The 15,052-nt window shown below is 42.7% G+C and overlaps 1 protein-coding gene across 4 annotated transcripts in view; it reads left to right on the forward strand.

The window, feature by feature from the left end:
• Nucleotides 1–15,052, forward strand: part of USP9X (ubiquitin specific peptidase 9 X-linked) — a 290,448-nt gene that overhangs the window by 81,580 nt on the left and 193,816 nt on the right. For all 4 annotated transcript variants that reach the window (XM_089673929.1, XM_089673926.1, XM_089673928.1 and 1 more), the window contains exons 3-6: nt 3,588–3,733; nt 8,328–8,407; nt 10,032–10,144; nt 13,885–14,103. In XM_089673929.1, coding sequence (XP_089530055.1) covers nt 3,588–3,733; nt 8,328–8,407; nt 10,032–10,144; nt 13,885–14,103 — 558 coding nt within the window. The remainder of the gene's footprint in view (nt 1–3,587; nt 3,734–8,327; nt 8,408–10,031; nt 10,145–13,884; nt 14,104–15,052) is intronic.

Below are 15,052 nucleotides of genomic sequence, written 5' to 3' on the forward strand. Positions count from 1 at the left end.
TGAGGGCAGGATAGGCTTCCCTGAAGAGAGGTTTTCAGAGTAGGCATATTTAAACTTTCTGTAATAAATGTATATCTGTATGTAATATGTATGTGATTAGACAATATCTATGTATTATCTTTATTGGGAGTCTGTTTTATACTTTTAATGACTTGGTTAAAATAAATATTTTTCTTTCAATATTTTGTCAATTTCTGCCATTAAAGTCCCACCTAATGGGGAAATATTCCTTTATTATGCTCTAATTTAGGGGATGCTGGCAGGTATCACAGGGAGCTTCCATATATTTCTCTAATTCCAAAGATTGACATTGTTTACTCCCACTAGGCACAGTCAGGCCCCCCTAAAATCTGAAGGACAGTAAGCATGAGTGACATGTCCTCCTTGTGGGGGGCAGTGTGTGCAAGTAGGGAGCAGGAAAGTAGCAGTGTATACAGTGAGGGAGCAATGTATACAGAGAGGCTTCCTCACTGGCTCTGTCACTATATGTCGATGCCGACTTTTAAATGCAATTGCTGGCTTTTTTTTTTTTTTTTTACTTCACTATAGCTCACAGAATTAGCTGTCACTTTCCCCAGAGCTAAAGTAAACTTTTGTTTCTTTTAACTCAGGGAAAGAAACTAAAAGGAAACGTTTCTTTTAGTTGGGGGGAGTGACAGCTAGTTCTGTGAGCTATAGTGAAGAAAAAAAAAAAAGCTGGTAATTACATTAAAAAACAGGCACTGACATATACTGACAGCCAGTCACTGTATACACTGCTCCTCCTGCTTTCTTAGCCATCGTGCACACACACACACACACACACACACACACCTACCTACCTACCTGCAGTGCAGTCTCCTTTATCGGCTAATTTTATTCAATATGTTTCGGTGCATCCCTACTAAATTTTGAGAAAAAAAATTTTGTGGACATGTTTAACCACCTCCCGTCCGCCATATAGTGTAATGACGGGCACAAGGCAGTTCTCTCGTTCTAGGAGGAAGTCATATGACGTCGTCCCATTCTAACCGCACAGCGCGGCAATCGGTGGTGCGCTGTGTCCAATCACAGCTGATCGCATTTATATAGGGAAATGACGGTTATCGGCATTTCTCTCCTCACGAGCTGTCACGCTGACAGCTCGAGAGGAGAGCAGAGCTGGTAATCGGCATCCCTCAGAGGGGACATGTACACTGATTATCAGGGCACTAATGATCAGTGTGCCCTGATGATCTGTGTAGCCCCAGCAGTGCCACCTGTCAGTGTCCATCAGTGCCAGCTGTCAGTGCTCATCCATGCCACCTGCCAGTGCCCCATCAGTGCCTACCAGTGCACATCAGTGCCCATCTGAGCTGCCAGTCAGTGCCACCTATCAATGCCAATCAATGCCACCTATCAGTGCCAGTCAGTGCTGCCTTTCAGTGCCCATCAGTGATGCCTGTCAATGCCCATCAGTGCCAACTATCAGTGCCCATCACTGCAGCCACATTAGTGCACATCAGTGATGGAGAAAAATCACTTATTTACAAAATTTTATAACAAAAACTAAGAAAAAAAGTGTTTTTTCCCCCCCCCCCAAAATTCCCAGTGGTTTTTGGTTTAAGAAAAAATAAAAAACCCTGAGATGATTAAATACCACCAAAATAAAGCTCTATCACAAAAAAATAATTTTTTATGGGTACAGTGTTGCATCACCACGCAATAGTCATTCAAAGTGTGACAGCGCTGAAAGCTAGAAATTGGAATGGGCAAGAAGGGAGCTTAAGTGCCCTGTAGGCTAGTGGTTAATAGCAAAAAGTAAAAAAAAAAAAAAAAAATATATATATATATTTATATATATTTTCACCTTATAGCTCAAAAATAAAAAACGCACATGCGATCAAATACCACCAAAAGAAAAACTCTATTTGTGGGGGGAACAAAGGACATAAATTTCATTTTGTGCAGCATTGTATGACCGCGCAATTGTCAGTTAAAGTAACTCGGCGCCGTATTGCAAAATATGGCCTGGTCAGGACAGGGGGAAATCCTCTGGAAGGAAAGTGGTTAATTTACCTCAGTTTTAAAAATATACAAGCTCTCTTTGATCTGGAGAGCAAGGCCTTACCTTAGCCCTAAATGTCTTAGAATGCTTTCTTGGTGCTACTGGCTCCTCTGTCCTCATTCCAGGAATTGAAAAAGCAGATTACCAGCTGATCTCATTAGAATACACATCCTGCATTGACCTCCTTAGTATACACCCTTCACCCATCAACTATTTTTTCACAGCATCTTTGGGATCTCTCCCCACATACATTAGCCTGGCTACCCCCATCCCTTCTGATGGGCTCAGGCCGCATGCAGTCCACGGGACACCCCTGATGTAATGCAAGGGTCTGCTTGATTGGATATAGAGTGATATGATAAATGCTGTGTCCTATTTTATAGTTTTGGTAAATCTAAAGGAGGTTTTACAGAGGTTGTACAATCAGTGTATGGGCCACATTTATACACCTAAAATTAGCTAGTTGCTCTTTCAGTGTCCTTGTTAATGGCACACCAAACACAGAAACAAACACATTTTGCCACATGAAAAAACGCCAAAATGTCCTATGAGCTACTTCGGCACGTGTAGCGTAGCCCATTGAAATAAATGGGCTGCCCTTTGTGTGTAACTGGAAAAAAAAGACGAAAAACGTGCTCCATCAAAAACTGCGGTAACCCATCGTGCTCTGCTCCAAAAAAAAGTTCTAGAGCTTTTCTGGGGCGATTGTTGTGTGTAGGGCAGAGACCGTTCAAGTGAATGGGCTGCCCTATTCGTGACGAGTAAAAACGCTCCAAAACACCCAAAACAAATGCATGCGAGAATGTGAGTCTTCATTACATGGAAATGTGAACGGGGCTTGACAAATGAGGTGTCTCCATCCACTCACTCCTATGTACTTGTATAAAGATCTCCATACACTGTGCAATCTGTACAATTTCTTTTGTATTTACCAGAACTATGGAATAGGAGGACACACCTGAACAATCTATTCAATTTGTATCAAATCAGACAGGTCTTTTTACTACATAGCTGATGGGAAGAAGGTAGTATTGTAATAAAGGTGTGGTGCACACACCCTATCACACCCTCTTCTGTGATGCAGCAAGGAAGTGAAGGCTTCTGGGAGGTAGCGTACAGAAAGTGAACGAGTGACCATCTACGGGAAATTATGCAATCTGAAACTCCAGACAAAATCTCAGAAACTGAATAAAAAAAGCTCATTGGGATGGCTGGGCCAGAAATGGCATTGGAAAACGCTTCTATTATGAAAAGTGAATTCTCCTCGAAAGGGTGAACTTATCCTTTAACATGGAAAAAACCAACAGCACCATATTTTTTATTTCAGTTATTTTAGCTACAGGGCTTTTATTTTTAAATCTGTTGTGTCAAATTATCCTTACTAAAGAGTCTGTTTATAAAGTTTATAAGAAATTTGATTGTGGTTGCAATTAGTGTGTTGTGGTGTGTGGGGATTTTTTTTCTTTTGTGTTTTAGTACCTAAAATTTTGTTTAGATATGCTAAGCTAGGGGGTGATGAAGTGCACTGAAGAGTAATGAGATGTGTTCATGTTTTGGGCAGACTTCTTCACCTGATTCTTCCAATGAAAACTCCCCAGTCAGCCCTCCAGATGATCAGACACAAGGAGATGCACCTCCTCCATTGGAGGATGAGGAACCCGCCTTTCCCCACACTGACTTGGCTAAGCTGGATGACATGATCAACAGGTGTGTATTTATTCTCATAATCTAGTAGTATTTATACAGTCAAATTCTATGGACTATTAGATATGCTTTGTGTTGTGTTTTTTTTGTTTTTAAGAAAAATCACAAGTGCTGAATTAAATCCGACACCTTATGACCACATTTTAGTTTACTGCTTGGTATGCCATATCCAATCTGACAACACCATGGGCAAACTTAGAATACCTGACTCTCCTCCTGCTGTGGGGAATTATCCCCCTCACCCGAGGGGATACTCACTACACCCATTTGGTAAAAGGGGGAAAAACAGAGCCCCAGTAATTTTTTTTCCCCAGTCGCTATCTCAATACCCAGTCTGCATGCTATAGAACAACCTGTATGAACCTGTTATACGTGTGAGATTGTCCTCTGATTTGTTACTATTGTAAGACCAATTTTTATTTGGTATTATACCTTTAAGTATGGTTATTATATTGTTCATTGTTCACAACTCTGGAAAATGCCATATTAAGTCCACTTGATCGTTTTTGAAAATTTGTATTTTTGGAAATGTTAAAATATGAATAAAGATAACGTTGAAAAAAAAAAACACTGCTCAAAAAAATTAAAGGAATACTTTGAAAACACAGATCTCAATGGGGAAAAATATGCTGGATATCAATACTGATATGGACTGGGTAATGTGTTGGGAACGTAAAGGATGCCTTATTTCATGGAAATGAAAATGATCAAGCTACAGATGACTGAATTCAAAGATACTCAGAAAATCAAAGTGAAAAAATTATGCAGCAGGCTAGTCCATTTTGCTGAAATTTCATTACGGTATTCAGTAGTTTGTATGGCCCCCACGTGCTTGTATGCATGCCTGACATCTTTGGGTCCAAGGATTTCATCCCGATACCGAATTGCAGTCAGGGTGCCATTGTCTAGCCTGTATAGGTCTGTGCATTCCTCCATGGATATACCTTCCTAGACCATCATTGACCCACCACCAAAACGGTCATGCTGAATGATGTTAGAGGCAGCATAACATTCTCCACGGCTTCTCCAGACTCTTTTGCGTCTTTCACGTCTTTCACATGTGCTCTGGGTGAACCTGCTCTCATCTGTGAAAAGCACAGGGCGCAGGTGGCGGACCAGCCAATTCTGGTGTTCAATGGCATATTGAACTGTTGCCAGACAGTGAGCACAGGGCCTACTAGAGGGCGTCAGGCCCTCAGGCCACTCTCATGAAGTTTGTTTGATTGTTTGGTCAGACATTCACACCAGTGGCCTGCTGGAGGTCATTTTGTAGGGCTCTGGCAGTGCTCATCCTGTGCCTCCTTACACAAAGGAGCAGATACCAGTCCTGATGGATTAAGGACCTTCTACGGCCCTGTCCAGCTCTCCTAGAGTAACTGCCTGTCTCCTGGAATCTCCTCCATGCTCTTGAGACTGTGCTTGGAGACACCGCAAACCTTCTGGTAATAGCACTTATTGATTTGCCATCCTTTAAGAGTTGGACTGCCTGTGCAACCTCTGTAGGGTCCAGGTATCGCCCCACGCAGCCAGTAGTAACACTGACCCTAGCCAAATGCAAAACTAGTGAAAAACAGTCAGAAAAGATGAGTAGGGAGAAAAATGTCAGTGGCCTCCCCTGTAAAACCATTCCTGTTTTGGGGGTCATCTCTTTTTTGCCCATCTAGTGCACCTGTTAAACACCAAAGCAGCTAAATCTGCTTAACAACCCCCTCTGCTACTTAACTGACCAGATTAATATCTCAGGAGTTTAATTGACTTGATGCTATACTCTGATAAAAAAAGTGTTCCTTTTAATTTTTTTGAGCAGTGTATTTGGGAGGGGATGGAGGGAACAATACAAATGCCCTCTGTGTGGTTCCAAGAATTGTTAACACTAAATGTGCAGAAAACTTTTGGTTGTATCTAAGCACCCTGCATTTAATGTAAAGTGCATCCAGAAACTATTCACAGCGCTTAACTTTTGCCACATGTTATGTTACAGCCTAAGGGTTCATGTACATGGGGCGTTTGGAAAACTCTTCTGAACGATGGAAACTTGACTGCTGGAAAACGTAGGTTAAAAAAAGTCAGTTTTGCTGCGTTTGCATAACGCGTTTAGCCGCGTTAATGCACGTTTGCGTTTAGAAGCACAGCTGATCGCATGTAAATAGGGACATGCCGGTTATCAGCATTTCTCTCCTCACAAGCTGTCACTCTGACAGCTCGAGAGGAGAGACGGTAATCGGCATTCCTCGGAGGGGAAATGGGCACTGATAATCAAGGCACTGATGATCAGTGTGGCCCCAGAAGTGCCACCTGTCAGTGCCCATCAATGCCACATCAGTGCCCATCTGAGCTGCCTTTCAGTGCCACCTGTCAGTGCCGCCTATCAATGCACATCAGTGCTGCCTTTCAGTGCCCATTAGTGCCACCTATCAGTGCCCATCACTGCAGCCTTATTAGCGCACATCAGTGAAGTAGAAAAATCACTTATTTACAAAATTTTTTACAAAAACTAAGAAAAAACCCAGAGGTGATTAAATACCACCAAAAGAAAGCTAGCTCTATCTGTCTCAAAAAAATTATAAAAATTTCATATGGGTACAGTGTTGCATGACCGCGCAATTGTCATTCAAAATGTGACAGCACTGAAAGCTGAAAACTGGCCTGGGCAGGAAGGGGGTATAAGTGCCCTGTAGGCTAGTGGTTAAATACAGTTTTGGTTAAAATTATTTTTTTTTTTTATCAGGACAAGTAGATTGTCATAAGGGACAAGTAGTTTGGGAGCCAGATGTAGTCCTTGGACAAGTAGTGTTTTAAAACATTTCCACATCCCTGTAATGACAACATGAAATAAGTTAATTTTGAAATCTTTGCAATTTATTAAAAAAGAAAAAAAGAGAACACATGTACATAAGCATTCACAGCCTTTGTTCAATGTTTTTGTTGAAGCACCTTTAGCACCAATTACAGCTTCAAGTCGTTTTGAGTATGATGCTACAAGCTTGGCACACCTATTTTTTGAGCAATTTCTCCCATTCTTTGCAGTACCTCTCAAGCTCCATCAGGTTGGATGGGGAGCGTCGGTGCACAGCCATTTTCAGATCACTCCAGGGATGTTCAATCGGGTTCAAGTGTGGGCTCTGGCTGGGCCACTCCAGGACATTCACAGAGTTGGCCCGTAGCCACTCTGTTATGTGGGCTGTGTGCTTAGGGTCGTTGTCCTGTTGAAAGATGAACCGTCGGCCCAGGCTAAGGTCCAGAGGTTTTCATCAAGGATGTCTCTGTACATTGCTGCATTCATCTTTCCTTCATTCCTGACTAGTCTCCCAGTTCCTGTCGCTGAAAAACATCCCCACAACTGGATTCTACCACCACGCTTCACTGTAGGGATGGTATTGGCCAGGTGGTGAGTGGTGCCTGGTTTCCTCCAGACATGACGCTTGGCATTCAGGTCAAAGAGTTAAATCTTTGTTTCATCGGACCAGAGAGTTTTGTTTCTCATGGTCTTTGAGCTCCTCGGGTGCCTTTTTGGCAAACTCCAGGCGGGCTGCCATTTTGCCTTTTACTGAGGAGTGGTTTCCGTCTGGCCACTCTACCATACAGGCCTGATTAGTGGAGTGCTGCAGAGATGGTTGTTCTGGAAGTTCTCCTCTCTCCACAGAGAAACGCTGGGGCTGTTTCATAGTGACCATAGAGTGCTTGGTTACCTCCCTGGCTAAGGCCCTTCTCCCTCGACTGCTCATTTTGGCCAGGTGGCCCGCTCTAGGAAGATTCCTGGAAGTTCCAAACTTCTTCCATTTATGGATGATGGAGGCCACTGTGCTCATTGGGACTTTCAATGCTGCAGAAATTTTTCTGTACCCTTCCCCAGATCTGTGCCTTGATACAATCATGTCTCGGAGGTCTACGGGCAATTCCTTGGACTTCATTGCTTGATTTGTGCTCTGACATGCACTGTTAACTCTGGGACCTTATATAGACAGGTTTATGCCTTTCCTAATCCTGTCCAATCAACTGAATTTCCCACAGGTGGACTCCAATCAAGTTGTGGAAACATCTCAAGGATGATCCGTGGGAACAGGACGCACCAGAGCTTTTAAGTGTCGTGGCAAAGGCTGTGAATACTTATTGTTGTTTTTTATTTTTAATAAAATGCAAAGATTTCAAAACCGACTTCTTTCACGTCATTATGGGGTATTGTTTTTTTAGAATGTTGAGGGAAAAAAATGAATTTAATCCATTTTGGAATGGCTGTAACAGAAGAAAATGTGGCAAAAGTTAAGCGCTGTGAATACGTTCTGGATGCACTGTACACTACTATGCATTTATGCAGGGAACACTTTTTTTCCCCTATAGATACTTAAAGCATTAATTTTTGCCAAAATAACTGTCCATTAGGTTGGTGACATTGAAATTCTGGCAAATGAAGGAAAATAAAGGTCAACTGGCCTGACATCTCAGTACACTTTCCAAAGTAACTCAATAAAGCCGCCCCCCACCTCATCAATGTGCAGTTTTATTTGTAGTTCTGTTTCTCTCTGATTAAAAAAAATGTGTTTTTGTTCTTTTGTATATCTTTATATAATGGCGCTTTTTTTTTCCTTTTAACTTTTAGACCTCGCTGGGTTGTTCCAGTTTTGCCTAAAGGTGAATTAGAAGTTCTTTTAGAAGCTGCTATTGATCTTAGTAAAAAAGGTAAGCTTTCTAAAACAAAGGAGATATCTACCAGTAGAGGTAGAGTAGTTTATGTACTTTACGTAATAGAAGATCTGTTGTTTTCTTTTTTTTAGATTTTAATTTAAGTGGTTAGATAATGCTTATCAGGGTGCTACCAGAGCCTTTTTGATTAAAGTTTTTAATCAAAAGGGCAAATGTTTTGTATAAGTTTTTGGAAACCCCATGATATATGGAATACGTTAGAGAAAACTGAAAGTTCTAATGGGACAGCTTTATCCAAATGTGTGGTTTAGGAAATCTGTGATTATATAAAGTTTTTTTTGTATCCTTTTTACCTATCCTGTATACAGAGATAATATAGCTTTAATGGTTACTAGAAAGTATACAAATACAGGTGAAACTCAAAAAATTTGAATATCGTGCAAAAGTTAATTTATTTCAGTAATGCAACTTAAAAGGTGAAACTAATATATGAGATACTAATTACATGCAAAGCAAGATAGTTCAAGCTGTGATTTGTCATAATTGTGATGATTATGGCTTACAGCTCATGAAAACCCCAAATCCACAATCTCAGAAAATGAGAATATTGTGAAAAGGTGCAATATTCTTGGCTCAAAGTGTTCCACTCTAATCATCTAATTAAGCCATAACACCTGCAAAGGGTCCTGAGCCTTTAAATGGTCTCTCAGTCTGGTTCAGTAGGAATCACAATCATGGGAAAGACTGCTGACCTGACAGTTGTGCAGAAAACCATCATTGACACCCTCCATAAGGAGGGAAAGCCGCAAAAGGTCATTGCAAAAGAAGTTGGATGTTCCCAAAGTGCTGTATCAAAGCACATTAATAGAAAGTTATGTGGAAGGAAAAGGTGCACAAGCAGCAGAGATGACCGCAGCCTGGAGAGGATTGTCAGGAAAAGGCCATTCAAAAGTGTTGGGGACTTTCACAAGGAGTGGACTGAGGCTGGAGTCAGTGCATCAAGAGCCACCACACACAGATGAATCCTGGACATGGGCTTCAAATGTCGTATTCCTCTTGTCAAGCTGCTCCTGAACAACAAACAACGTCAGAAGTGTCTGACTAAAGAAAACTGTCTAAAGAAAAACAGACCTAGTCTGTTGCTCAGTGGTCCAAAGTCCTCTTTTCTGATGAGAGCAACTTTTGCATCTCAGAATCTGGTGCAGCTATGCATGGTAGCCAACCAGCTTGTCGCTTCAGCCTATTCTATTAAGCTTTGACAATAAAACCTGGAAGCTGATTTCTCTGCAGACCTTCACCATATTTTGCACGCTACAGTTTTAGTAAATCTCCCCCAGGGAGTCGCCAATCTGCATCAGTTTGTCCTAAATGGGCTGGTATGATTCCTGGGCTCCAGTTACAGGAAGATGAGCCCAGAACCTCACTTGGTAGACTGTGACCTCTGTCACTGCAGACAGGGTGGGATTGAAACAAGATGTACCATATCAGAGGTGCAGATTAAAAAAAAATTAAAGTCCTGGAGGGCAGGCTTTGGATTTTTTGGGGGTTAAGGGTAACACTTGTTTAACCGTGGTTATTTATTTTTTTTATTTATAGTGGCTTGTACTTCAAAGTTATGGTTTCTATTAATGCACTGTTCATTTTCTTACCTTTTGTATAGGCCTTGATGTGAAAAGTGAAGCATGCCAACGATTCTTTAGAGATGGTTTAACAATATCTTTTACAAAAATTCTTACTGATGAGGCAGTGAGTGGCTGGAAGTTTGAGATCCATGTAAGTTGTGTTTTTTTTTTTTATTTGTTCCCCTAGTATTTTTTTATTAACATTACAGCAGTGTTGACCTTTGTTTACTTAGATGCTCAAAGAGTTCATCATTTTGCAAAAATTTAGCTGCTTCCCGACCGCCCTATAGGGCTACAGGGCGACACAGGCGCTGCAAAATCACGTGTGTGTATATGTGTGTATATGTGTGTGTGTATATGTATGTATGTATATATATATATATTTGATTTTGCATTTCCGGGTAGGGGGTACGTGCGCACAGCACAGCCATGCAAAGCAGTGTGCTTGCAGTGAAGCACGCGGACACAGCACTATGTAAAACAGCACACAGTTAACCCCTTGCTTGCCCCTCATTTTAACCCCTTTCTGCCGAGTGCCTTTACTACAGTCAGTGTTTTTTTGGCACTGATCACTGTATTGGTGTCACTAGGGATGTCAGTGACACCGAGTCAGTTCCCCCCAGTGTCTGAATGCCTGCCGCAGTCCTGCTGTAAGTTGCTGATCGCCCCCATTACTGGTAAAAAAATAAATAAAAAATCCCAGTATCTATACCGCCATTTGTAAACGCTATAACTTTCACGTCCACCCCCCCCCCCGTGCCTGCTGCAGTCCCGCCATAAGTCACTGATCGCTGCCATTACTAGTATAAAAAAAAAAATTCCAGTATCGCTACTGCCATTTGTAGATGCTATAACTCACGTAAACCAGTTAATTTACACGTATTGTTTTTTTGTGTTTTTTTTTTTTTTTTTTGTTTTAGCAAAGACGTGTAGAAGAATACATTTTGGCCTAAATTTATGACTAAATTTGATTTAAAAATAGATTTTTTTTCCTCAATTGTCTTTTTTTTTTTTTTTTTTTTTTTTTTATAGTGCAAAAAATAAAAAACGCACAGTTGAACAAATACCACCAAAAGAGAGCTCAATTTGTGGGGGGAAAAAAAGGACATAAATTTCATTTGGGTGCAGCGTTGCATGAGCGTGCAATTGTCAGTTAAAATTAAGCAGCATAGTAACGCAAAAAATGGCCTGGTGAGGAGGGGGGATAAATCCTCAGGAGGGCAAGTGGTTAAAAGGCAAACTAACCAACATCTTCTGCACCCCTCTGGTACCAGCTGCATATACCCTATATCAAGGGTAGGCAACCTTAACCACTTGCCTACCAGGCACTTATACCCCCTTATTTACCAGGCCAATTTTCAGCTTTCAGCGCTGCCGCAGTTTGACAATTGCGCGGTCATGCAACATTGTACCCATATGAAATTTTGATCATTTTTTTCTCACAAATAGAACTTTCTTTTGGTGGTATTTAATCGCCACTGGGCGCTTTACTTTTTGCGCTATAAATAAAAAAAGTGCAAAAAATTTGAAAAATTTTATAATAGAAACAAAGAAACTTTTTTTTTTTTTCAAACAGGTATTTTTTCTCCTTCACTGATGTACGTTGATGAGGCAGCACTGATGGGCACTGATAGGCGGCACTGATGGGCAGCACTAAAGGGCACTGATAGGCAGTACTAATGAGGTGGCATGGATAGGCGACACTGATAGACAGCACTAATGAGGTGGCACGGATAGGCGGCACTAATATGCAGCACTGATAGGCGGCACTGATAGGTGACACTGATGATGGGTACTGATAGACGGCACTGACTGGCATCACTGCTGGGCACTGACTGGCGGCACTGACTGGCACAACCCCTGGGCACTGACTGGCGGCACTGACTGGCACAACCCCTGGGCACTGACTGGCGGCACTGACTGGCACAACCCCTGGGCACTGACTGGCGGCACTGACTGGCACAACCCCTGGGCACTGACTGGCAGCACTGGTGGGCAGCACTGGTGGGCGGCACTGGTGGGCAGCACTGGTGGGTGGCACTGGTGGGCGGCACTGGTGGGCAGCACTGGTGGGTGGGCACAGGTGGGTGGCACTGCTGGGCACAGGTGGGTGGCACTGCTGGGCACAGGTGGGTGGCACTGCTGGGCACAGGTGGGTGGCACTGCTGGGCACAGGTGGGTGGCACTGCTGGGCACAGGTGTGTGACACTGCAGAGTGGCACAGGTGGGTGATCTGCTGGGCACAGGTGGGCAGAGCTTGTGGGCGCACTGCTGGGCACAGGTGGGCGGAACTTGCGGGTGGCATTGCTGATGATCGGTGCCCTGATGATCGGTGCCGATCCCCGCTCTGACAACTGCCGTTCTCGGCGGTACTTTCCTCACGATCTGACAGCGTGAGGAAAGTGCAGCCGAGAACCGGCACTTGCATTTCCCTGTGATCAGCGTGTCATTGGACACCGCTGATCACGTGGTAAAAGGCCGCTGTGATTGGCCTTTTACCACATCACGTGATCAGCTGTGTCCGTAGGACACATCGATCACGGAGATCGCCAGGTGCGTGCCCCCTGGGGCGCGCAGAAGAGCGCGTTCTGGGGGGACGTCATATGACGTCCACTCAGAACTGGCCGGCCGCAGTGCAGCCGTCATTCGGCTATCTGCGGTCGGCAACTAGTTAAAGAGGTCGAGATCTACCTGAACAACATGGGAGAAGTCAAAGATCACCGGGCAAAGTGTCTCCTCCTAACACCTGATTTCAATCTCTAATTGTCGTACTACTGTGTCGCAATCGTGTACCTTGTGCGGCAATCATGAATTTAAATCATGTGTTGAGGCAAAATATCACCTCCTGACCACCTGTCAAACACGCTCATATCCGTTTTCAGAGGAGCAACAGTGCCTACTGCTTTTGTGAATGAGCCCTTAAATGCATTCGGCAACAACACCCTTAGGGCTTGTTCTTACATAAAGTTGGGGGGTGGTAAAACCCTTCTGTTGAGTCAGGGTTTTACTGCTCCCTATCCCTACCCCCTTTAGCTGCTGAGCTAAAGTTGTACACATGACGCAGCAGAAATTAAACACCATGTTGCATTTTGGTGGGTGTTACCCCCCCATCAACTAGTGACCAAATTAAAGCAAATGAGGCCACACTGCAAGCGGTCCTGCAAATGGGTCCAAGGGGGTAAATCAGGAGGTGAGAAAGGGACATAATACTGCCTGTTTTAACACCTCATTTGTTGTAATGCACAAGGTTGCAGGGCAAATGCAGAGTGGCCTTATTTACTTGAATGGGTCATGCTTAGCAGGTGCTACATCCACCAACCATGACAGGGCATATAACTCCCGCTGCAACATTTTGTGTACATCCCTGGCCAATGCAGCTACAGGGGATGCGGTTGGGGCGGGGGTGGTAAAACACGTCTTAACTATGGGGTTTTAACACCCCCCAAACTGCAATTGTTAATGAACCCTTTTCTGAGCCCCCTATAAGGCTGCCTTCACACTGATATGCTGATATTAGTAAGGGCAGTCATGTGATCGGTATGAAGCAATTAGCACTTGCCACTGTAGGCATTAATGCTGCATTACAGCCTTCATTGAAGTTTTAAATTGCTGAGCTGTTACTGGCTGGAGAGGGTGTCAAAAGATGAGGCCCGTATAAGGTAAATGCAGCAGGGACCACATGTGTGCTAGGATGTTGTGAATTCACCTTTTTTCTTTTTTGAGAAAAAATTAGCTAGTCAGTCCTTTACATTTTACGAACAGCAGGCTGTTCAGACCTTTTTGTATGCTAATATCTCTTTGGCTGGAAATGTGTGATGTGTATTGACTTATGCAAAGCAAAAATTTTAGTTTCTGATTTTCTTGTTGGTTTTTTGTGTTCTCTTAATACAGAGGTGTATAATTAACAATACCCATCGCCTTGTGGAATTATGTGTGGCCAAGCTTTCCCAAGATTGGTTTCCTCTCCTTGAACTACTAGCAATGGCCTTAAATCCTCATTGTAAATTTCATATCTACAATGGTACACGTCCATCAGAGACTGTCCCAGCTGGAGTGCAGTTGGCAGAAGATGAGCTGTTTGCCCGTCCTCCTGACCCACGTTCCCCAAAGGTGAGTCTTTTCCCCTTATTGTGTAAATGCTTGTTGTGGTTTCTTTTTAAATGTTCGGAAATTTAAATGTTAAAATTGATTAATTTAGTGAATTTAGGAGTTCTGTACCAGCCATCATGTTCAAAGTGTGTTTTCTTGTTTCTCTAGTCGTTTTGACTTGATTTAAGCTGCCCCGAAGTAGCTTGAAAACAAATGCCCTTTGCAAGAGAGTTTCTTACCTTTTTGAAATTAACTGGATTGTTTTCTCAAATATTACTAAAATGTAGTTGTATGTGTGTGTGTGCGTTGTCTCTTTTTGTTGTTAAAAAAAAAAATAATACTCATTTCTGTTTGCAATACATTTTAAAAGCAAATCTTGGGCCATATTTCTCTTGTGGGTCACTGGAGTGCACTTTTGCTCATAGACAGTGGAGTTGCACAGAGGTGTGGAAATGAAAAAGAACAAAAAAAAAAAAAAGTACTTATCCAAGGGACTAAATCGGGGTCCCAATCTACTTTGTCCCGATTTAAAAAAATAAATAAATAAATAAATAAATTTTAATCAAAGCAGTATTTAAATCTGAAATGCTTTTGGGAATGTCTGGGGCTTTTTTTTTTTTTTTTTTTTTAATATAGACTAAAGGGGCTTTATGGAGATGTAAACTTTTTATTGTTTTTAACATTGTGCTGTATATCTCCTCCTCCCCTCCCTGACTGTCTCCAGCACCACACCCAGGGACCAGCAAGGAGGGGAGAGACCTTGCAGTATGATGAGCACTGATTGGGTGCTCGGCAGGAAAGGGGAGTGTCAAGCTCTTAACGCTCAGCAGAAGTACATGTGCTGAGCGAGTAAATATGGTGCCGGCCCCAGTGAGGAGAAAAAAAAGTTATGACTGACAGTCACCACTCTGCTCAGAGCTGACCAATAACTGTGTTATCAGTGGTCGTATGATCGCTCAGTTCTTGTTTT

This window comes from Staurois parvus, unplaced genomic scaffold (assembly GCF_062004578.1).
Source record: "Staurois parvus isolate SC_StPar_1 unplaced genomic scaffold, SC_StPar_1.0 ptg000145l, whole genome shotgun sequence".
Lineage (NCBI taxonomy): Eukaryota > Metazoa > Chordata > Amphibia > Anura > Ranidae > Staurois > Staurois parvus.